The 24,848-nt window shown below is 41.0% G+C and overlaps 1 protein-coding gene across 1 annotated transcript in view; it reads right to left on the bottom strand.

The window, feature by feature from the left end:
• The window catches only part of LOC111870962 (octopamine receptor beta-1R), a 134,669-nt gene that overhangs the window by 3,458 nt on the left and 106,363 nt on the right, over positions 1 to 24,848 (bottom strand). The window contains exon 2 of the mRNA XM_033754056.1: positions 883 to 1,119. Coding sequence (XP_033609947.1) covers positions 883 to 1,119 — 237 coding nt within the window. The remainder of the gene's footprint in view (positions 1 to 882; positions 1,120 to 24,848) is intronic.

Below are 24,848 nucleotides of genomic sequence, written 5' to 3'. Positions count from 1 at the left end.
ATATTGCTCCTCTGTCCTTGATGCGGTCGGTTTGCGGGTTCCTTCTCGGAACATTCGAAATTTTTCTACATTTAGCTGTTCTTTCAGTCGCTGTCCCACAGCTAGATGTGTTGTTGCTGCAAATTTTGTTTGCGAACTTGTAGACATTTTTAGTAAATCTAGTTTAAGTTTGAATTGTTTAGTTTGATAATTTTTGTACTTTTGGTTGTTTTTTACTATTTGCACTGTCTTTTTAACTTGTCACTGGCTTTTGAGCTAAGTATGCAATTAGTTTTTTGCTGTTAATTGTTTTTAATTTTCCAAATACTTAACGTTTTTGACCTGTTATTATCTATGTGTGTATTGTCTTGATTTTTATTATTGTCTGTTGTTTGTTGTTTTATATTTTCCGCGCTGACTCTGTAATTGGCCTCCGCTGTTGAGCTCGGCACGTAAATAAATAAAGCATTGAATTGAATTGAATTGAATTATTATTAGAGGTGGGTGGTTTTTCCCATGCACCGCGACTAATAGTCTATTGTACGTCCCCCTTTGATATTCTACCAGTCGCCTTACCCTACCGTTAATTTTTCGTGCTATCAGCCCCGTTCAGCCAACGAGGTCGGCCCTCGGTACCTGATACTACTTGGGCGGGAAATTTTTGCCTAATTTAGCCTAATGTCCTTCTAGAGACATGAGGATCTTTTACGTGCCGCAAATCTACGACACGGGACCCACGGCTTAAAGTCCCTCCCGGAGGACTTGTTCCTTGAATTTTTCCGCCCTTAAAAATTCCACGACCTCCGCCGGGTTTGAACCCGCGTCCCTTGAGTCATGAGGTGGGAACGTCGGTTACCTTACCGACCGAGCTATTCTGGTCACAAAGAAGAACGGTAGACTTGCCATAGAAAGAAGGGGAGCCAGCAGGCGAGGAAGGCAGACATGATGATTCCCAGGGTGCGAGCAGCTTTTCTCTCCCGTTTCATCTTGCTGCTGCTAGCGATGGGTTCCGTAACGGACTCCGGGCCAGTCGCTCCGGGCATGGCGTCACAGTTGAGTGGCTGTTGCAAGGACGTGATGCCTGCGCTGATTCCGTTTATCTGCAGGTGTTTGTTGAGCAGTGCTGCAGCCACTTTGCTCCTGAAACAGATGTCCGCAACATTAATTTTTACACTTGTAGTGAATCAAAAGAGAATGAATAGCAGAGTGATATAGAGCCACAATAAACACATTTCACTGAGCGAACTGTGTATCGGTAACACTGCAGACTCGATTTCAGGAGGTACTAGGTTAGGATTTCCGGTCGGGACATCGGCTATCCGAACTAAGATATTTCGTGGGTTTCTTAAGTCTCAGGTAAATACCGGGTAAATTGACTGGCCACGACCGCTACATGCCTTGCCCATTTCATCCTCCTTGACTTGAACATTCTAATTATACAATACTTGAAGAAGAGTACAAATTATGAATAAATTAATGTAACACCCGTTGAAATTTCAACAGGAAGTCCCGTGTTTGCCATGACAAGGCTGCGCACTCTTCAACATCCTCTATTTTCCCGGTACTCCTTCACGGACGCACGTGTTATCAAATGATGCGTCGAGGCCGACGTATAAAGCCATCTTCCACGAATAACACGCAGACATAATTGTAAACTGTTTTCTTTATGTAATATAGGCAATTACACAACACGTATTTATATTGAAATATTTTCAACGTTCAGGGGATGTTTATTGTACACCGAAGTAAAGGAATCCTCGCTCGTTCGTGAGCTAATACATAGCTTGCGTCCGTGCAACGTGTTAGCGCTCAACAGTTCGTTGCTATGGTAACCCGAAATTTCGTGATTCAGAGCTTCCGCCTCGTCATTATTATACTTTCAAATATGTACAGAATGATAATAGTTCAGACATAACTGCGCTTCTGTGCGCAAAAACTTGAATTTAAGGTATAAAATTTGGAAACTGTGTACCTGTACATAATCCCCCTCCACCGTATTGAGCTCATTGTAGCATTAGAGTGGCACCCTGCAGCATGCTCAAACTTCGGCACTGTTTGTCTTCCCCTAACTGATATACACGTAATTCACACTATTTATACAGTTTCTGTGCAAAGTATTACTTGAGTAGTAAACAAGTATTCAATATTCAAGTTGCATTTGGAGTATCTCTGAAGGATTACAGAGAATTTCAAGGACAATATTCAGTACAAACGATTTTTTTACGGCAGATGCAAGATGATATTGTGATTTCCTCATGGCCCAGGCCGGAACTTGGTCGTTAGCTGAATATTAATAATATAAATGGATATTTTAGCCTTCAAACTTACTGAACGATAACCTAAGTACAATAATATGAATTTAGTTTCAGTTTTCATGCTTTCGGAAAAGTCACCTTAATATAGCATAATGAATTGAACTTCAGCTTTCGTCCTTTCTGAATGTATACATGAATATAGCAACATGTAATGAATTTCAGCCTTTATGCTTACTGAAGTGTTACATCACTATCTCTCTATGGCCCTACAGCCCTTTGTTGGGCCTTGGACTTTTTTTTTCAGTTACTTGAGCTTTTACACAGTCGGTAAGATTCCGTGGACGGGGGATCAGCTCGTCGCAAGGCGGTTACCTGAAAACGGGAGAGCAAAAACACAGATTACACGCAAATAAACATCCATACTTCAAGTGCGATTCGAACTCACGACCCTAGTGTTTAAGCGGGCGAAGACAGTTCATGCCGTAGACCCGCACGGCCACTGTGATCGGCTAGTTACATCAGTATAGTATGTATTATGAATTTAAATGTAAGCGTTTATGCTTACTGAGCGGTTACATCAGTATAGCATCTTGAACTGAAGTTTCAAATGTTATGCTTACTGAACGGTTACATTACTATAGCATCTTGAACTGAAATTTCAGCTTTTATGCTTACTAAATTGTTGCGTCAGTATACCATCTTGAATTCAAATTTCAGCTGTTATGCTTACCGAAAAATTACTTCAAAATAGCATCTTGAATTGAAATTTAAGCGTTTATATTTACTGAACGGTTACATAAAGTTACATAAAGGCTAACATCTTATATTGAAATTTAAGCTTTTATGCTTACTAAACTGTTGCGTCAGTATAGCATTTTGAATTGAAATTGAAGCTTTTATGCTTACTGAACGTTTGCATAAGCATAGCACCTTCAATTGAAATTCAAGCTTTAATGCTTACTGAACGTTTGCATCAGTATAGCATCTTGAATTGAAATTGAAGCTTTTATGCTTACTGAACGTTTGCATAAGCATAGCACCTTCAATTGAAATTCAAGCCTTAATGCTTACTTAATGTTTATATCAGTATAGCATCTTGGATTGAAATTTAAGGTTTTATGTTTACTGAACCGTTTCATCAGTCTAGCATCATGAATTGAGTTTAAGCTTTTATGCTTATCAAAGCGTCGAAGCACGACGTGTAGAGTGCTGCTGCTGGTGGTGAGGATCAGCATTCCGCCCGTAAACGTCAGCCTCTGCATTCAACTCAGAATTTAAAGGGACGGAATATTTTTGGAAATGCCCTTAAATTATTTACGCTGTTACGGTCAGCCTATATCGCCTGTCATTAAAGATCCAGGGAGCAGGGATGCGAGCCACATGCAGAATGCATGCGCTTCCTACCGGGAAATTCCAGAAATCCAGTACTTCGAAATTACAGGGTGTTTTGAAACAGACTACTCATAGTCTTTTATTTCTGTGAAAATGTGTAAAAACTCTTGTTATTTTGTATCGCCTTCACAGCCGTCACATCGAGCAATTGGGCTCAAGCTGTAATGTTTCAATCTTGCCTTCAGGAGGTGCCCTACTCAAATTTCAGCCGCGACACTTACCATTCTGACAAAAAAATTTCATGAATTTTCTTGCTTCATCCAGACAACTACCAGGATAGTATTGTCACATTGTGTGTGTATGACTATAGACGGGGTATGAATTGCTGAATAGATTTATTGACCACTTATACACACCACTCGGAACTACAAGAAATTAAAGCGCTATTACTGATCTTCACAATGCATACATCACCACAGCACCCGCTAAATATTTTCCAGCTTCACCAGCCGTTCCCTGGAAATGGCTTCTAACAGCATAAATTCTTCATATTCTCGCAATCTAGTCCTATCTCCATAGCCTCCCATGCGGAACTGCCGACCAGCTGACAACTTCCAGGTTGGTGGCTATTTCACACCAATCTCCTAGTATTCTCTTCACACGCTGACTTTCAACTAACTGGGTTACCCACTTGCCTTTTTTATAACCCCTTTGCACCGACGAAGTAGAAAACACCGTTTTTAACAGTAACTCTGTTATTGTAGAGATGTTTACCGCGCCGTTGCCTAGAAGCGTGCTGCATAACACCGCTGTTTATTCGCCTGTTGCATAGCAACGGCTGTCTGCGCGGCAGTAAATTAAGTCACGATCATTTATTTCAACACCCTTTGCAATCTTCTTCCCTTTCAATACTTTGAAGCTGTATGGTCCGAGTCAGTAACAGCGTCATTAGATAAACCATAAGCTGGGTATATATGTAATCCCAGTTAATTTGTAACGAAGTTTAAAGCTCCCAGCTTTTTCCGTGTTTCATTCTGTTGTGAGAAGGCTTCATCATTATATACACGTACTTCTGAGCAAATAAATTACATAAAATAACCTAACATTTTGGAGGCTGTATGTCCGAATATCTCAAATCCAAAACAACTTGACTCTGTTGGAATTTTAAGTTAGGAGATTAATGAAAATGTCATGACGTATTTAACGCGTATCCATATCCCTGAGGTATACTTTCATGCCCTATTCTACTTGCTCAAATATAACTTGCCAATGTTCTCAGAATCATCACCCATACACCATGACGTAGACTGTCTCGGGGTCCCATCCAGGCTCTTATCAGGTGGATATTGGCAGAAATTTCCCCTGGAATATATTGCGTCCCATTAACGCCAAGGTCTGGAATGCCAGAAGCTTCACTTGGGCCCCTCTGCACACCTTTGTCAACTGCCAGTAGCTTTGTCAGTAGCTTCACTGTAGGACAGCAGATGAATGATGAATTGGGAATTATTGGGAAGGAAACAGTCATGGCATAACTACTGTAATGTCCAGCTACTTACCTGGAGGAAGTAAAGAAAACCACGACGGCCTTAATCAGAACGGCTGGCGTCGCGGTAGAGATTTAGGACTAGGACCTCTTCAGTGCGTGTCTAAAAATTTACCGGTAGACATTTATGACAACAGTACTTCAGCAGGAGGATCTGCCATTTTTATATACCCAGGATCGATATCACGGGTTCGTTTCCCGATGAGGTCCTTAGATTTTTCAATCAACCTATTCCTTCCAGCCGCACTAAGCCCCTGGGATCGATTCAGCCTCTAATAGAAATGGGTACCAGGAATCTTCGTGGGGGTAAAGCGGCCAACGCGTAAGGCTCACAGCCTCACCGCTGTCTGCGAGCCGATTGTCTACAAAATGTAAGAGCCTCGATGTGTCATAGCCCTATAGGCTTCCATGGACTGTTACAGGGACAGCTTTAGTTTTATTTACGTTGTAAGAATGCATCTGTTAGTTTTCGCCACTTCTGTCACTCCGAAAGTAATTATGGAATCGCAGAACGAGGTTTCGAGGAATCTGATGACGAATTTTATTAACATTTGTAGACACATTGCAGTTTTGGATAAGAGCTGACGAAACAACGGACTTCTTTACAGAAAGATTTACTGACATTCCTGCTCCACCTCGGGGTGCAACTGTCTACACATCGCAGCGAAAAATGTTCCCAGAAAATGCTGTATGCAAAAGTGAAACATGCACTTTGTATTCAAACCGCATTTTTGTCAGGTGTTACGTGTTTCGAAGTATGTATATAAAATGGAGCGAGCGGAACTGGATTCTTACCTCGCCATGCCTAATATTACGTACTTGTAATATGAGAAGTTATCATGGCGGTGAGTATTTAGCTTACAGTGTGGTAGGATGTGGTTCCGTGTAGTTTGGTAAATACCACATAACGTCATATGTTAAAACGCCGTAGTATTAAAGTCATAACTCGCAATTTCTCAAACTGTCGGTCGTGATTCGTCAGTAAATTTCGATTTCAGGGAACTCTTTAAAACACAGTTCGAGCAAGTCAGTAAGATTTAATATAGATTCTTTCGAAAATTGTAACTTCATTCTGGAAGAAAATTTACAAATTTTCCGTTTGCTGCTGTTTAAGAAAATATTATGCTTAACTGTAGGCGTAGAGAAGATGTAGAGCTATTTAGGTTCTTGCTGTCACCGTACAGACTGGTAGGGACCTGCAGCAGTGTGCAGAACTGCATTTTTCATGACTCTACAGGAATATTTTATAGCTTACTGTAGCTTTAGAGGGGCTGTAAAGCTGTTTAGGTTCCTGCTGTCACCGTACAACTCGACAGCGACGGACAACCATATGGAAATTGTACTTTTCGGTGACAAACGGAGATGAAGTGTCACATAAATTTATGGTGAATTTTTTGGATCTCGACATCACAACTCGTGCCCCAAAATGTTTACATTGATATCTGTAAGTAAACATATTATTTTAAATTGTTTTAACACAATTACAAACGAGTCGGTAGTCTATTGCTGAGGCTTATTTAGGGGTTTCGAAATGAATCTCCTGGCCTGCAAAGAGAAGTGGCCATCCCGCCGGAACTAAGAAGACGTGATCTTTTTAAGTGTGCAAATTACACGAAACTGAATAGAAAATAGCTTAGTGAATATATATGTACCTCTTTCCGCCTACGTCTTGCCTTGTTGAAATCGCATTAATGTTCTGGTAAATCTGCGCCCATGGATTACGTCATTTTCAAAATACAAACGAAGTTACTTGCACCGAATTTCGCACAATGCAGTATACCAGTGTGTAGGTTTCTCTGTATCGTGCTCTCAGTTTGTCCGATTGATCTACGGCTGTGTTTTATTCATTTCAATTACCGATGCTTCCTCCACCGCGTGAATGTTACAGTGTTCAATGCAGTAATTGTTGCGAATGGAAAATTTGTAAAGATGGTTCCCCAATATGTGAACACTGCGCTCAGTGTAGATCCAAAGAATTTGTTGACTCTGTAATGAAGCCATCGGCAAAAAATCGCCTTTCTTCACGCAGAGTATACCAGGGTACTGCAATGTCGTCATCCCATATTTTAAGGGCACTTCCGAAAAATGCAGACGCTTCGGGAACTGTTTTCAATCTCAGAACCATTTTCAAGACTAAACATACACTCCGTGGGACATTGATAAAACCTGGACAGGTTGGAGATGCCCAGCAGACGAAGCAGTGTGTGTATGGCATCTCACGTGATTGTGGCAGATGTTACTTCGGTGAAACAAGCAGACCTTTCGATGTACGTATTAAGGAGCATAAATTTACACAGGGTTTGCTTGAAAAATCAAAATTAGCCCAACATGCATACGAGGAAGGTCACAAAATATGTTGGAACGAAGTAAAAGCCTTGCAGATTGAGCCAAACACCACATACAGGATATAAAAGGAATCAGCCCACATATCTCTGCAGGACCATCCGAACAGTCAACCCAGTTTGGACATCTCTCTCAAATGGGCCCCCGTTATCACTTCAGAAGAAGTTCCACTCCGTCAAGTGTAGATTAAGTTGGAAATTTTATTTTTCTTGTGTTGGTACCATAAAAATCGTTTCTTGCCTCCATAGTTCGGTGGTGCAAGGCCTAATACGTGCAGATTTTTAATAATTAAATGTTCTCTTAGCTCTCGCAGATGATTAGTGCTGTGCTTGGCTTATATACCCCATCTTGGTGCTGGCACAGGTGTCCGGAGATAGGGACCAGCTCTATCATTTGGGCCCATCTGAGTAGGTTTTACCTGAAGACGGAGACAGACGCCAATCTCCAAAACACTGCGTTTCGAGAAATAAACAAAACGGTGTTTGTAGATAAAGGTAGGACAATGGATGATGTCCAGAAACATAATATTTGTACATATGTACCATCGTCACAAACTTTTATATCTTAATATATAAGTTTTAAACCTCTAACAAGCTTATTTAGATTTAACCTGCCCATATAATGTTGACATTTTTAAGGTGTATTCGCTAATAATCACAACTAGAAAAATTGCATAATATGTATCCATATCAAGACAGCTAAATTCAAGTAACTTTGTTTATGTTTTATGGAATTTGTCTGATGACCTGAGTGAATATTGAACTGTCTAGTATACACTTGCTTACAGTAGAGCAATAAGAGACACCTCAACATGTATTTTGTCTCTACCTTGAAGATATCCTCCCTTTTGTTGTGTTGATCATCCAGTTCACATAACTATTAAATAAACAGCAGCATGGAACCCAAAAAGCAATAACTCTGCCAATAGAGGGATTTTATCATCTATCATTATTTTTCACAAAAATGTGCTTAGAAAAGTTTCTTGAAACTTGTATTTTCAGTGAAGACAATATATGTTATAATGTTAGGAATGGAGATTCGACATTTAAAATTGACAATTCACAAATTACCTGCTACAACTCTATATATTCCTGTTCTTCGAACCTGATAATCGAGGCTGAATTTTCGTCTGGAGCGTGGTTAACTTTCAGTGGATACTCTTCACAGCCATCCCTGTGAGAACATTAAGCCCTACATAATCTGCAGTTTGTGTGCAGATAACAATGGAACAACCTTACAGTGCTGTGTTACTTTGTGCAGAGAGGGTTCCGTTTTTGTTTATTCTTTCACTCCCATACACACACCAACAAAAAGTCTGTTCTATCTTCTGTGTTCAATTGGAACAAAGCACGAAATAACATAATTTCAGATTCCACGCTGCCAGTTTGCTCATCTAAACCATCCTCGCTTGGGATTGCTGCGTTTATTATTTGCATTGCGATCGAAAAAAAAACCACTTTGAATTAAACGAAACAAAAATATGTGTTTACGAACCGGAAATTACACGAAGGCCGAGTTCCTGAGCGTTCATGACATACTGTTCCATACTAACTTTCGTGTTCCACCAAAATAAATTTATTACCTGCCCTAATAGTAAGTACTGCATAGCTAAAGCAGTTAGTTGCTGACTTCCCACCGCGGCTGCCCGGGTTCGATCCCGGGTCTGGTCAAGTGGGATTTGTGGTGGACAAAGTGGCGCTGGGGCAGGTTTTCTTTGAGTATTTCGGTTTCCCCTACCAGTCTTCATTCCACCAACTGTTCCACAATCACCCTCACCTATCATCTGGGGCTGGTACAATAGGCCAGAAGTGGCCGCAGTACAAGGGACTTAGTCCCACCCCACTAATAATAGAAAAAAGTACTGCATACCAAATCTTATAAAACTATTCATAACTTTACTTCGCCTATATACCCATGAACATTTTATTGAAAAACAAAATTTAAAATTTATACTAAAACACAAACAAAAAATCTACGTTCCTACCTACTCACCCACAGATAAATTTTAGGAAATATATATTTCAGGAGAGTAGAAGGCTTATATTCCTCACGAGTACAGGAAGTAATTAAACAACAATTGCTACGCAACGCGTACATGCTATCTTGATTAATTATCGACCAACAAGGGTCTACAGAACAAAGATCTATTTAATTTCCAAAATAACCTGGTCAAGGACAATAGTTTATGAGGGAATACGTGCAGATATTTACACTATTTTCTTTCTTTCTAGAGCGATATCGGGATCCAATAAACTATTTGTGTTCTATCATAATAATATATCTGGATCAGTGATTCTCAACCGTCTGTATTTGTTTCCATCCGTTACTTTGTGAAAGGAAAATTACTATTCCCATCATAGCAAGAACAAATATTTTGTATTACGGAAAGTGTGCTTTTAGAGATATATATCGTAATTCTGAGTGTGGCGTAAGGATTTTCATTTCTCCACGCCATCCAGGCCGGCTCTGGGGTTCACCCAACCTCCTACACAATGGGTAACGGGAGCTCTTTCATCTGGGGTAAAGCGGCCGGTGCGTGAAACTGACCAGTAGTCTAGTGCCGAGGTCAAGGAAATGTGGATCTATACATCCACTCGCCATATGCTTTCATGGCACAATGTTTAAATTAGTTAAGCACAGGGACAACTTTACTTGTATTATTTGTAAACAAAGTTATGACAAGTTATAACTTCTGGGATATAAGGCCGTGTAGTCTGTTGAAAGTCAACTGACGTTTCAAGGGAGAATTTCGCCCCCATCTTCAGGGTGAAAATTACTTCATGGAGCTTGTAGCAACTCAGCGAGAACCTCATATACTACATAAATATAAATGCTTACCTTACATCTCATCAAAACGACAGCAAAGTCCCAGCAGCTAATAAACATTATTATGTTAGGAGACATCTCACGGCGTGTCCGTCTTCTCAGAAGTGTGGTTTTGCTGGAACTCAGAGAGGCTAAGGAAGGCGGTAGCAGCGACAGAGGGGTTTACAGCCCGCGTATTTAGAAGTGACAGTCCAGGAAAAGCTGCGCAGTGGATGGGCAGGTCCATTCGTGAAAGTCGACGGTGTTACGATTAGTCATTCTTTTGTTTTCAGTGCGAGCAGACGTCTCAAGTTCAGTTAAAAGCATTCTTCGTTGTACAGTCAAGTTAAAAAGTTATGACTCTTGGAGTCGTATTTGAGTGTATTAGTCTCTATTTACTGTATTAATATTTTATGTTATTGTTTATATTTATTTGTTGATTTTTTCTTTTTTGATCATTTATATTTGTAAATTTTTTCTGTCTCCTTTAACATGCTACCTACACGAAGTAAATTGAGTGGAAAAGTGTTATTTCCTTTTGAGAACGCCTGAACTGCATTCCCCTCCACACTTGTCGGCATGGTGGAGCTCTCCCCGCCACTACCAATACTTCTCCTACTCCGCGTCGGAGGACTGTCACTTCTAAATAACCGGGCTATATGTAAACCGGAAATAAAGAACATCGCGAGATCAGGGCATCCACAAAGATTAAACGAAATTGAAGCATTTTAAGTAGAGCATGTTGGTAGTTGCTAGTGTTTAGTTTGATGTTGCCGAGCCAGTGATCCAGAAATGCAATGATTTGTCCATAAATTCTATCTAATGAGCAGTGGAGATGCTGAATATTTAAACAGAGGGTAACTATTTTCTCTCCGAGGGGAGGCGAGGGGATTTATTCGAGTCATAGATATGAGAGGGCTGTTATACTGCTTTGCTCTTAGAATTAAGTTCTAGTGTCTGTGGATACGTATGGGCTGTCCAGTGAGTTTATGAAATGCTGATTTAGGTGCGAGGATATGGATTTCTGTTTGTGTTCTCCTTCATTTATTTCCGACTCCTCCCTTTGTTTTCCCTTACAAAACACATAGAGTCGCCTCTATTTCCAGTCCTCTTACCAAATTGGTTGACATACAGGTAACCATTAAGGCTTGTACTATACCCTGTTACCTTGTAACAAGCCGTAGTCTTTTCATACTCATACATTGGTGTTGTTCATATGATACCCGTTCGTGGCACTGATAGATAATATGGCCGGTGGAACGGGTTCCATTTGAACAACCCTCAAATAAGGATCGGTTCGCAGTGATTTTTATCATTCAGAAGATAAATTATTAGTGACATATGAACTACAGATATCATTTATCGTCTAATGAGATGTAAGAATTGTGTAATGTGAAATCACGTGGAGAAACAAGCTCATAAGACTTATTAACGTGCAATGTCCTTCTCTGTGGACTGAGAACTGTTAATGGGAAAGTCTGGTTGAACCATTTCTATCTAATATTAACAGTTGGAGGAATGATAATAATAATAATAATAATAAGAATAAGAATAAGAAGAAGAAGAAGAAGGTTGGAGAGAGCAGTAAATGACACTGTATTCACTGTGTTCAGGGGAAGGGAATAGAAAAGTTTCTGGCTCTGAAGGGTTGCAGCAGAGCCCACTTGACCTACGTAACAGTGAAGGCATGAGTGGGGATTGATAAAGCGTTGGGAAGTGGGTTTTGTATTGTCTGGAGCACAATGTAGTATTTGAGGTTTTTACAGCGGTGGTTATGAAGAGAGCTGTCTTCTGGAATATAATGCTCTGTAGTTCTGAAAGTCAACTGACGTTTCGGAGGAAGTTGCCGCCTTTATCTTCAGGGACGAAGAATAAACCAAGCAATAAACAAGCCTAAACGAATGTGGCTAACAGAGCTCTTGCTTGCTTGCAGAGCATGCTTGCCACCTTGTGACATGTTCCTCCGAAACGTCGGTTGGCTTTCAACGGAGTATACATCTTTGCATCCCAGAAGATATGATTTAGCAGGGACTTGACTGGGTTCAATCGGAGTTTTGCCGTTGGCCTTGATAGGGATGAATTACTGTAAAATTCCGTTAAATGGATATTCCTCTATAAGAAATTTAGGAATTGAATTCCCACCTGAGAGGAAACAAACCATGTCTCCATTGCAGTTCATGAAAGTGATCTCTGTTTATTCTGAATATCATACGAAACCCATCAACATACGTTGGACAAAGTGCAACGTTTTTTAATATGGTTCTTAAAATGACCATCACGATGGAAATAATTAGTGTAATTGATATTCCAGCTTTTTTCGTCCAAGTTTTTCCATTTCGGATACACAGTTCTACGAGGCAATGGAAAAGTAAAGTAAAAAGAACGGTTAATTAATAAAAATGAAAGCCCTAAAATGTAAAAATGTTCACACATAAAATTAAAGTAAGGAGAAGAAAGGAAATCTGTAAAAAAAAAAAACTTTGATCTCACTCTTCAGAGGGATTGTCGTTAGCCTTTCCGGATTCAAAATTATGGCTTCTAGATTAATATGAGTAATTACATTTTATATCTGCTTAGAATTATTTATTTGAACTTTTGTGGCTTCAGTTATATTAATTTTAAATCTGTTCACTTCCCTATCTTTTACACAACCAATTCTTTTCAGATTTCGCGTGTATTGAGCTAGGCAATCAATGGGCGAGGTATGTAATTAGCAAGAACGCTCAACTGTAAAAGGGCTGAATGAAATCTGATGATTCTTATGGGCAGTGAAATAGAAAAGAGTGAAATTATGGCGCGTTTAAATTTATAATTCTACAATTTTAATTAAACTTCTAGGAGGACTTAATTTAACAGCTTTATTCCTTGTGTGAAATTGGAACTAAGAAATTCCACCCTACAGTAATATATATCAATTTAATTGATCAGCCTGTCCATCTGTTTAGGAAAATATTTTCTGTTTATTCTGAGAATTACACAAAACCAATGAATATATTCTGTGAATAAAATGCAGAGTTTTTGAGCATTAGAGCACGTCATTGATACACCTCACTGTGCTTTCAAGAAATAAGTGCAGATGGTTGCATATGGCATAGGCAATTGTTGGTGCCGTGAATGTCACAATCTTCAATAAATAGAAATAGAAATAGAATTCTTGAAGTAATACAACTATATCACGTCAAGGGGGGGGGAGACTGAACCTCAACAGTTCTGTAACTCACTAATTCAACTCAACTGACTGTCACTAAATGTAAGTAAGTAAAGTAAAGTAAAGCTATCCCTGTAACAGGCCGTGAAGGCCCATAGGGTTGTGAGACGTTGAGGCTCCCACATTATCTAGACAGTCGGCTCATAGATGGCACTAAGGTTGTCAGCCTTACACGCCAGCCGCGCTTTACTCCCCAGAAAAATTATTTAATTAATTCCTCGTACTCATTTCTGTTAGAGGCTGAGTCGACCCCATAGTCCGTCTGGAAGGATTAGGTCAATTGAAAAAATCGAGTACCATATCGGGACTTGAACCCGCGACCTTCCGGCTTGTAGCATAGTGCCTCAACCAAGCACCTCAATAAATGTACTGCTTATAATCATCTCGGCACGGACCACATAGAAAACACTGTTCCATAAAAATTGTGCAGTTGTTGCTGTGGAAACATGATTGTTTTGCGGAGCCGTTATGTAGCAACAGCTGTTGCATGTTTACTTAATCTCTAGGCGTTGCCTAGTTTCGGGTCTGCATGCCGCACTGCAATGCTGAAATGTTCTCAGTGATTTACAGAGGAATGTATTCAAGGTGCGGGGAAACGGTATAGCGATATAGTGGATAACGATCCAGGAAACACTCTCCCTTTCCGTACGGATTACAATTAGTTCGTGTAAATGGTCACAGCACACAAACGACGATATTTTGCGGGTATGCTAATGGATCGTTAGTTCCTAAATTAATCCTGTAGATGTTGCCACATATGGGCTGCTATTCAGAAAACAATACATTAAGTACACTGAGGATTAATGATCACTTGTGCTGAGACGTGGGATTTGCCTGGAATGTACTGCCACACGACTAGTGCCGTGCTTCGCCGCCAAACTGTCATTTGTTACAGATATGGAATGTTATTTATTTGTAAGTGAAAGCGAAATCGGATTTTCTGACGCTAAGAAAAATGAGACGAGTTTATAAATACAGCTGAATATAAAATGGCATACTCCATAATGTAGTATGTAAAATTCCCAAAAGATTTCTTTTTAGTTTATCCGTTCTTTAAAGCCCCGTGATTCCATATGTGCAGTCTGCTTTAAAGCGCTGAATCTCTGTATTCTGCCTCCACAGTGTATCTGTGTGTTTCGTATGGTTCTCACAATAAACAGCGACTGTCTCCCTACACAGTATTAACCGGCTGGTCTTCGTAGTGGAGATGTAATGCGTTTCCTATGAGGTACGGACTGAATTGTTATATATTCTGCACGCACGGTGTATCTGTGTGTTTCGCATAGTTCTCACAATAAACAGCGACTGTCTCCCTACATAGTATTAACCGGCTGGTCTTCGTAGTGGAGATGTAATGCGTTTCCTATGAGGTACGGACTGAATTGTTATATATTCTGCACGCACGGTGTATCTGTGGTTCCGTATGGTTCTCACAATAAACAGCGACTGTTTCCCTAAACAACATTAACCGGCTGGTCTTCGTAGTGGAGACATAATATGTAAAATTTGAGGTATTCACGGCAGTGACTATGAAGAATGCCGTCTTCTGGGATGTGGCGCCGTGTAGATCTTGTGTGAATAGACGTTCCGGAGGAACGTATCACATCCATCTTCAGGATAGAAAAATCTATGAGCAAGGAACCAGAATGAGCAGGTGGCTGTTTCTATGGCCCATCAGTTCTTACATTGAGTAAATACGCTAGAATATAATACCGATACACGTAAATTGCCTCAAACAGCAAAATTTCTTACTTATATTCGCGAGGTGTCTGGTTTGAATGTCGGTCGAATATACCGAAAGGTTTGCGTAATTTCCTTCAGTCCATGTGTCCCAGCCGTTGCCTGGTGACGGATTCTAACAGTGTTCTCTGCTTCCGTGCTCCCATTCTTAGCGGCTGTCAACAGTCACGCAACTAACTCATTGCTCCAACTGTGACTCCCAACTGAGTCAGAATTACTTAACGACTGGCGGTTTACCGCCAATCAGTTCGTCTTGGAGCCAAGCCTCTTGAGGATAATGACCATTTTTTAACTGAACCATTGCTGTTATAATCCTTACGTAACATCTCTGTCAATAGGATGGGTTTGTCTCTTATGAATGGGCTTCGCCTTTCTCAAATGTACGTAACGCACTTGTAGAATGGATCTCCATGGTTATGGAGAAAACCATTTCTTTCCGGAAACTGAAACTTTCACTAACTCTCCTGCTTATAACACCTCTGCATGGACCGTACAGAAAACGTCGTTTCTCTGTTGCTGTTTCCAATCATTGCCGTGCAAATATGGTTATTTGCGAAGCCGTTACTTAGCAACGACTGTTGTCTTGCTGCCTCTTTCACGGTGTTTACCTAGTAACGAATCTGCGTGTCACGATATGTTGATGAAATCATGATGTTACAGCGAAAATGAAAAAAAGTTAAATGAGCATATATAAGCTGGTTCATTTATAGTGCTGGCCATGCCTTATGATGGTGGCCAGTAGTGGCCGAAACGTCTAAATGCAAAGCTTTTACTTTCTGCCATTAGATTAGTCACACATGATGGAATTCTACTACTTGTGTGCGTGTTTTTGAATAACGCATTCGTAAACGTAAATTCGAAACTTTGCGTAATATGAATGTCAGTTGTCACGGTAGATAAACCGTCCTGGGCTGCTCGCCTGCTTTGTGGAACCGCTCCGAACTATTTAAACTGCGACTCATATCTATATTCAGCTCTTCTCATCCCCTGATGTGCTCTACCATACTTTTTGCACTTCACAAAGCCCCGAACAAAACCACCCCTTATCAAGATTGCGACTGTCATAAATCATAAAAGACATGTCACCACTCTGGACCCCATCAGCTAAAGCAATCATGTGAAAACCAGGGCATGTGACCTGGAGAGAGCCTAACAGTACGCGGTTAATATTGTAGCCATACGCACGCAGTGTTTAGCTAATATTTTGGAAGTTTCATAATTTCCGTTCTCCTCAAATATTAAGAAGAACAAATTAAATATGAGTTGAACGGGGCATATAGCATGCACAGTGTTGAAATATAAATATTTTTAAAATGAAATTATTGTAACCTACGTTGATAATTCTGCGGAAAGTTTTCATCGTGTGTTACGTAAGCGTTTCTACTGTTCACTTCTCATCTTTTGTCTCGTATTCATTTCCGGCCCTACACGTTGTCGAATGATGTATCGAGGCCTGTGTTTAACACAAAATCTCACATGAATAATACGTAAAAATAGTCTTTCGTAAACTTTTCCTTTATACAGTAAACTACATTCCACATATCTACATGAAAGTATGAGTAGTCACACAACACGTATACTCACTCACTCGTGGAGTTGAGCCCTTCTTGAGAAGATGCCAACTGTGCTGCCACTCAAGAACTTCCTAACACTTTATGGAATCCGAAGGTTCATTATCGTGTTCATAAGAGCCCTCCACTGTACCGTATCCTGAGCCAGATCAATTCAATTCATACCATACCATCCCATCCTATCTCTCTAAGATCCATTTTAATATTTTTCATCCACCTGTGTCTTAGTTTTCCCAGTGGTCTCTTTCCTTTTGGCTTTCCCACCAATATCCTATACGCATTCCTCTTCTCCCCCATTCGTGCTACATGCTCTGAACACCTCATCCTCCTTGACTTGATCATTCTAATTATACTTGGAGAAGAGTACAAATTATGAAGCTCCTGATTATGCAGTTTTCACCAACCTCCTGTCACTTCATCCCTCTTGCGCCCAAATATTCTCCTCAGCGCCCTGTTCTCAAACACCCTTAGTCTATGATCCTCCCTTAAAGTCAGAGATCAGATTTCAGAAATGGAAGCGGAAGATAGTTACGAAGACTTAGACATAGATGGGAGTGTAATATTAAAATTGATCTAAAAAAATTAGCCTGAGATTTTGTGGATTGGATTCATGTGGCTTAAGATATTGGCCAGTGGCGAGCTTCTTATGAAGACAATAAAAAGCCTTGGGGTTTCATGCTGGGAATTTCCTGAATAAGTGAGAGACCGTTAGGTTATCAAGAAGGACAAAGCTGGCTGGAGCTAATTAGTTGGAAACAGTAAAGTTGTCCCTGTGCTTAACTAATTAAACACTACGCCATGAAGGCGTATGGGGGAGTGGATGTATAGACCCACATTTTCTTGACCTAGGCACTAGTTGGAGGTGAGTAGTCAGTTTCACGCCCAGGCCGCTTTATCCCTAGAGAAAGAGCCCCCGGTACCCATTGTATAGGAGGTTGGGTGGACCTAGAGCCGGTCTGGATGACATGGAGAAGAGAAAATTCTTGCCCCACCGGGACTCGAACTCCGACTCCTCCGTCCTCCAGCCCGTAGCCAGTCACTATACCGACTGAGCTATCCCGGCTCGTAGTTAGAAGTGAAGGAAGGAAATCAAACTGAGGACGTGTACAAATCGGCAAGGTGATGACTGGAAAACTCTGCGCCTTTATTTGAGGCAATGTGGGTAGCGACAAAACAGGTAAAACTCGAGATCACTTCCCGAAGGGGCTACACTGGCTCAGGAATGGGACAGCGTGGGCATGGTTACGTAGGGCGAGTATGTGAATAGTGATCTGGAATGCAGATGCACGGTACACGTGCTCGCAGTTAATTGTCTATTAAACTGAAAGCCAGCCAGTTTGAGACGAAAACATGAAGTTCCAGGAAACTCTATTACGAGTATAAGCTGGCTTTACCCTATCATAATATACGCATTTACCCTGCGATTCAACGAAAAGAGGTTCATACCCAAACATCTCCGCTATTTTAGTACACCAACTAATAAACCAAATGACAACAGAATTTGTTTGAGGAATATAATTCATGGGAGATTGTGGTTTTCTGTATTCTTGGTAATTTCGCGCGTAGATATATTTCTTCCCTCACACAAAGGCATTCTCTTAAAAAAAAAAGAACAATGAAGCGGTAAAGGCATAAAAGAGATGGGCTTTTCATAAAAACATAGTTGAATAAAAATTCCATTAACTCAGCGAAAAACTGCGCGTGCGATCCTGTACAGGTATAGCTCTCTCTCTTTCCCGCTCATTGCTAATGCTTATCGGCCGTCTCGCCTCGAATTTCCCCGTCGTTTTCACTTTACTATTCGAAGCTCTACATGCTCCAGTCGATCTATACACGGATTCCCGTGCCTGACGGACAGACAGACAGGCAGGGTTCGGAGAAAGTGACAAGACACGTACTTTATCTCTTTTTTGAGTTGGTTATTTACCGACACTGACAGTATCGAATCTATTTATCATCAATGACCGGATGATTAACGAAAGTGGAACCCCAGCGTCACTTCCCATCACAAATCCCATATGAACTGACCTGGAATTGAACCTGGGGTGTAACGTTGGTGACTAACAGCTAGAACCATGACATGATATGAAAGCACGGACGGACAGACAGGATCTGGAGAGAAGCACAGGATATACATTCACAGATGAATACGCAGAGAGCCTAAAGAAGGGGCCGATTGTCAAAATGCATTTACATCAAGGTCTAGAAATAAGTTAGTTACCTGGATATAAGCAATTCACTAACAGAATACCAAATAGCCAGTTTTATGTGTAGGATAGTAGAAAGCCTCTTCCTAATCTTGGAATAGCTGCAATTTTAATTGCCTGCGTTTCCCGTTGTCTTGGCCGCGCAATAGCTCAAGCGGTTAGTCGCTGGCTTCCCACAGCGGCGGCCCGGGTTCGATACCGGGTCTGGTCAAGTGGGATTTGCAGTGGGCAAAGTGGCGCTGAGGCAGGTTTTCTCCGAGTACTTCTGTTTTCCCTGCCAATCTTCATTCCACCAATTGCTCCACAATCACCCTCACCTATCATCTGGGGCCGGTATAATAGGCGAGAAGTGGCCGCAGTACAAGGGACTTAGTCCCACCCACTGGCAATAAAAAAATTCCCGTTTTCTTGCGCGCGCCGCGTTTCCTTCGCCATCCCGGTCTCATATCAGCCGCTCCCGTAACTCCATAATCTCTTCCCCATCTTCTACGTTCTCTCTCCACATTTTGCTGATTTATACCCTGAAGATGGAGGTAGTACATCCTTCTTAAATAATGAATATGGTTTACAGACCACACGGTGTCATATCTTAGAATATACTATTCTTTGTAGTTTGTTATGTTGAGGTGAGACTTGAGTTCACTTGGTACGTCAGTCACTGATGATAGATGAATATGGAGGAGTCAGTGGAATGAGAATTGACAGGGGAAACCGAAGTATTCGGAGAATACCTGCCCCAGTGCCACTTTGTCAACAACAGATCAGACCTGGGCTCGAACCTGGGCCGCCGCGGTGGGAAGCCGGCCTGAGTTATGTCACAACCTTTTTTTTTGTGTAGCGCTACAGCCCCAATTTGTGCCTAGGCCTACCTCCATGAAACTCTCCGTTTCACTTCGGTTTACTAGATCTTACACATGCGGTAGGACTCCTTGGGCGAGTGATCAGCTCGTCGCAAGGCCTCTACCTGTACACAAACACAGAAAAACGCACACAAACATCCATACCCTGAGTGGGATTCGAACCCGCGATCCCGGCTTCCGAGCGAGTGAAGACAGTGCATGCCCTAGACAGCTCGGATACCGTGTCACAACCTTAGAAGACCATATTACTAATATCCAAGGATCAGTTACAACCTTTAATAAGGATATATTTCGTGGCCTTTTATGTCTCCTGTACTTCATGTTTCGTCTCTGAAGGGTCTCAGAGTAGGGCTGCAAGCAAAACAGTGAGAATCCAATAAGCGGGCGTTGTTTAGGCCCATATAATAAGCGGGCTCCTTCCCGTATAAACAAAAGACGACCGTGGGAGTTTTGCCAGTACCCGAGGTTGGCCCTAAATTGATTATTTACTGTGTTGACATCCACTGCTACCCCCGTGTACGTGACCAGAATCTTCGGCTTTGTGACCTACTTTCTCGGTGTCATGAACTAAACACGTTGAGGTTCGAATGACAGCTGCACTGCCCGTCACAACTAAACGGATAAGCAACCAATAATCCGGCGAACTGATAAACATTAACTAATAACGATTTGAAATTTGACGTTCTCATGTCACTTATTAAGATTACTGCTTTCTGGGATGTGATGCCATGTACTCCTGCAGGTCGTTACCAAGTTTCGGTGAACATGCTGTCCTATCCACAATCATGACGATGGAAGCAGTAAAGTCTTCCGAAACCTCGATAACTATGTACCACATTACACGGTGTAATATTGTAGAAAGCAGTATTGTTAGCTAATAACAAGTTAACGGAGCAGGTCGGTATAATCGCAGCACTCTTGGATTTTACCCACAAGGTGTTTGGTTCGATTCTACGCTTTAAGAAGTTCTGTCTTGACTGAGGCAAATGCACTGAACAATCTCCATTAAGATATACGTTAATGTGATCCTCCCATCTTCCCTGTCTTCTGAGTGGACGTTTTCCAATCTATTTCACCATCAGTTTCTGTGAGCTACTCCTTGTTCTTCCCCTCCTAACCTCTTGCTCAGTCCAGTATACTCCCCTTGATCAGTCACGCGCAACGGCCATATTACATTTCACTCACTCGTCACTCACTCATGGAAGTGAGCCCTTTTTGAGAACCTGCCAATTGTGCAGCTAATCAAGAAATTCCCAGCATTTTATGGAACCCGAAGGTTCATTACTAATGTTCAGAAGAGCCCTCCACTGGTCCCTAACTTGAGCCAGATCAATTCAATCTATACGTTTCCATCCTGTCTCTCTAAGGTTCACCCACCTACGTCTTGGTCTTCCCAGTGGCCATATTACATTTAGTCATTAATATGAACTTCCTAATCTTTTTTTTTTCCTTGGCACTACAGCCCCAGTGGGCCTAGGCCTACCTCCATGAACTACGTTCACTTCGGTTTTTCTAGATCTTACACATTCGGTAGGACTCCTTGGGCGAGTGATCAGCTCGTCGCAAGGTCTCTACCTGTAGACAAACGCAGAAAAACACACACAAACATCCATGCCCTGAGTGGGATTCGAACCCACGATCTCGGCTTCCGAGCGAGCGAAGACAGTGCATGCCTTAGACCGCTCGGGTACCGTGACCGGCGAACTTCCTCATCTACGAACGTGTAAATGTCTGCCAAGAAGTTGAGGGCACTCTTCCTAATGTCACAAGCATTGCCACTGGATTTGAATGAATACAACTTTTATTTTTAATCGGGGACTCGGAATCTCATCTTCAAATATCAGTGTTCGTCATAACTCCAGGATAATGCGCTAGAGCAGGCCAAGCTTCGTCCGTCTAGATGTCTCCCTTCTTCACATTCAGTATTATTCTTCCATTTTTCGCAGCATACATTTTAACAGATGAGAAACTAGATTCTAAAGTGTTCTAACGATGGTGGATGACGCACAGAATTACTGGGTTTTTGGACATTTTTATCGTCCTGAATTCTAGGTAATAGAGGACACTCTAGGTAATAGAGGAGACGATGTTTCGGAAACTGGATCTGTTTCTGTCTTCAGGCGAGAAAGGAAAGGGGCTCAACTGAGTAGGTGTCTTCCTTTGTCATCTGAAGACGGAAACAGATCTAGTTTCCGAAAAGCTGTATCCTCTATTACCTAGAATTCAGGACGATGGAAAAAGTCCAAAAACCAATAATTCTGAGATGAAAATCTCTTATAAAATTTGTACACAAATTTCTGGAATTTTATTTTTATACATTTTTCTTCCTTCAAAAGGGAATATAAAGAGCTAGTTAATTGAAGTATCCGAAGAACAGGAATTTAGATATTGCTTGTTTTTAAGGCGTATTTACCTGAATTATACAAACATGTTTCAGGTAACATGACTGAGGAAAACACAGATGCGCTTCACTGAGCAACACTAAGGGACCAATAGAGGTAGACCACATCTGTCGCGTCTCTGTGCACATACAAAATTATCTCGATGCTTTGTTCTTACTGCAACTGTTGCGAGAAGCAAAACTACCAGTAAACAAAGCCAACACAAACTGTCACTGCTATGGAGAGACAGGTCAGGGAGAGGGGGCTGAGGCTGGGAATTATGAATCGGGACGTTACGAAATGTTCTACTACTTTGTCACAACATTCCCTATTCTCCGCTCGTATCAGATGTTTCATCGATGAATGACGGAGTGCGTTGTTCTATCTAAACACACCATTATGAATTTCTACTATGGCGTAGTACGTGTTGCGGCGATGTGATCCATGTATCGAGACTGATTGATCAATCTGTAGTCAGTCTAATACAAGACAAGGAGATCCTCTGGATAAGACCGTGTTGTCAACAATGCTTCTATTACGGTATGCCGCTTTGTTGTGTTCTTTCCATGAAGTTAATTAAGTAAACGAATGGGACGGTTTCTTGTCCGTCAGGCAGACGTTCGGTAGGTTAGCTAGCCACTCATTTACTTAGTCAGCCACTCAGTGTGTTACTCATTCACTCAGTCAGTCGGCCAGTAACTGTCAGTTACACATTCAGTCGGTCAGACAGCCACTGTCATTCAGTCACTCAGTGAGCTAGTCACTAAGTCAGTCACATAACTCAAGTATCCTCTCACTCGTTCAGTCTCCCAATTACTCAGTGATTCAATCATTTAGTCAGCCGCTCAGCCAGACACTTATTCACTAATTTACTCAGCCTGTCGGAAAGAATGATGAGACAATAAAAAAGCAAACGACAATGCAGAAAATGCAGGAAGTAGACGGCAAATGAGGAAAAATGGGGAAGATTTTAAGAAGAACGGAAAAATACTATAAGAAAGAACAAAGGAGGGACAGGAAAGATAAGGAAAGAAAAGTATAACAGTGGAAAGAGAACATGAAACACAGAAAACGAGAAAGTACTCTGCTAATACCACATTTGTCTTCTCTTTTATATGCAAATCTTTCTTATGCAAGACTAGAATGGACTTCATTATGTATGTTACGTGTATTAGAAATTAAAGTTGTGAGATGTACACGCAGCATAAATAGTTTTGTGCATTCAGTCATTTGTACTTAATTTTCTGGAAGTAAACAAATTTTACATTTTAGTAAGTAAATGGCTGTATCAGTTTGGAGAGTTAGCAGTTTAATTAAATGTAATCTTCACACTTGTAGACCTGTAACCTGAGGTGTGGGAAGCTTCGTTTATTTAATATGTACAGTAAGAAACTTGGGTAGTTTTCGCATGTGTTCAGAGAATCGTTAACATTTCCGAGAATCCAGTCATTTTAGTTTAAATTACTCGAAATCAGAAACTGTAAGATGCACCGGAAATCGTATCAGAAGAGGAAGTGTGTTATTTTTTTTTTCATTCTGGTACGTCACACTAATAATATCATGAAAAGTTAAACAATTCCCCAGTCACACTGGACGGAACTCTTTAACTTTTAATGATGTGTTTTATTCTTTTACAGCATTTCTTAGAAATATGTCTCACTCCAGCAGATATTAACGAGTTATTCCCAAGGCTCCATCATAAAAACATGTAGATCTTCATGAAGGTTTTCGGTTATTTTTGCGTCGAAATTGGTACGTGTAAAGCGCGACCGGCGCGTAAGGCTGACAACCTTACCGTCATCTTTGAACCGATTGTCTAGATAATGTGGGACCCTCAACGTCTCACAGCCCTGTGTGCCTTCACGGCCTGTTACGGCTCTACTTTTACTTTCTGACAAAATATACTAAATCTGTCTAACTTAAAATTTTGTGAAATAGCTTTTATCTATTCCTGGGATCTTGTGGACAGGTATTCTGATGTACATGGCAAAGGTAGAAGAGGCACATTTCTACAACTTTTCGTTAAAAACCACGAAGACAACACGTAATATATTTCATTTGAAACAATGACAGTGACATGTTGAAAAAAATACTGAACATGCAGTATAAGATTAGGGCCCTGAAATCACGAAGCCTATTGGTCGATGAACCCTCAACATACCTGTATTTGGCGACAGCAATAGCTCAAAAATAATGCAAGATAATCTGCTTAACAGAGCTGAGAAATTCATGATGTTGAATGTTAACGCCTGCGTGGTTCTGTTTAGACTATACGCAACGCGGTAGAGCCGGAGAAGTTGCCGCATGGTCGCGGCGTTTTAGACTGTTACTTGCTGTTACACCTCATTCTCTTACGTCCGTCAGAGTATCTGCGTGACCGTCATTCATGCATCCATTAATTAATATATCCATCTTTGTAAAGTGTGTCCGATTTTATTGACAAATGTTAGTGTAACCAGAATTTGATTTTTTTATTTCCCAACTTTACATTCCTGAGTCTTTTTACGGCAGCAGCCTCTGAGGTTTTTGAAGTACAGGAAGTAGGGTCTTGTTTCTGAACTCTACAATTGCAACACCGGTTGAGAGTTTAATATGAAGTCCGGTTATTTTTTATATAACCTCTC

Source organism: Cryptotermes secundus, unplaced genomic scaffold (assembly GCF_002891405.2).
Source record: "Cryptotermes secundus unplaced genomic scaffold, Csec_1.0 scaffold1044, whole genome shotgun sequence".
NCBI classification, from domain to species: domain Eukaryota; kingdom Metazoa; phylum Arthropoda; class Insecta; order Blattodea; family Kalotermitidae; genus Cryptotermes; species Cryptotermes secundus.
Note: the sequence above shows the minus strand (reverse complement) of the source record. Positions and strands in the feature narration are given on the sequence as shown.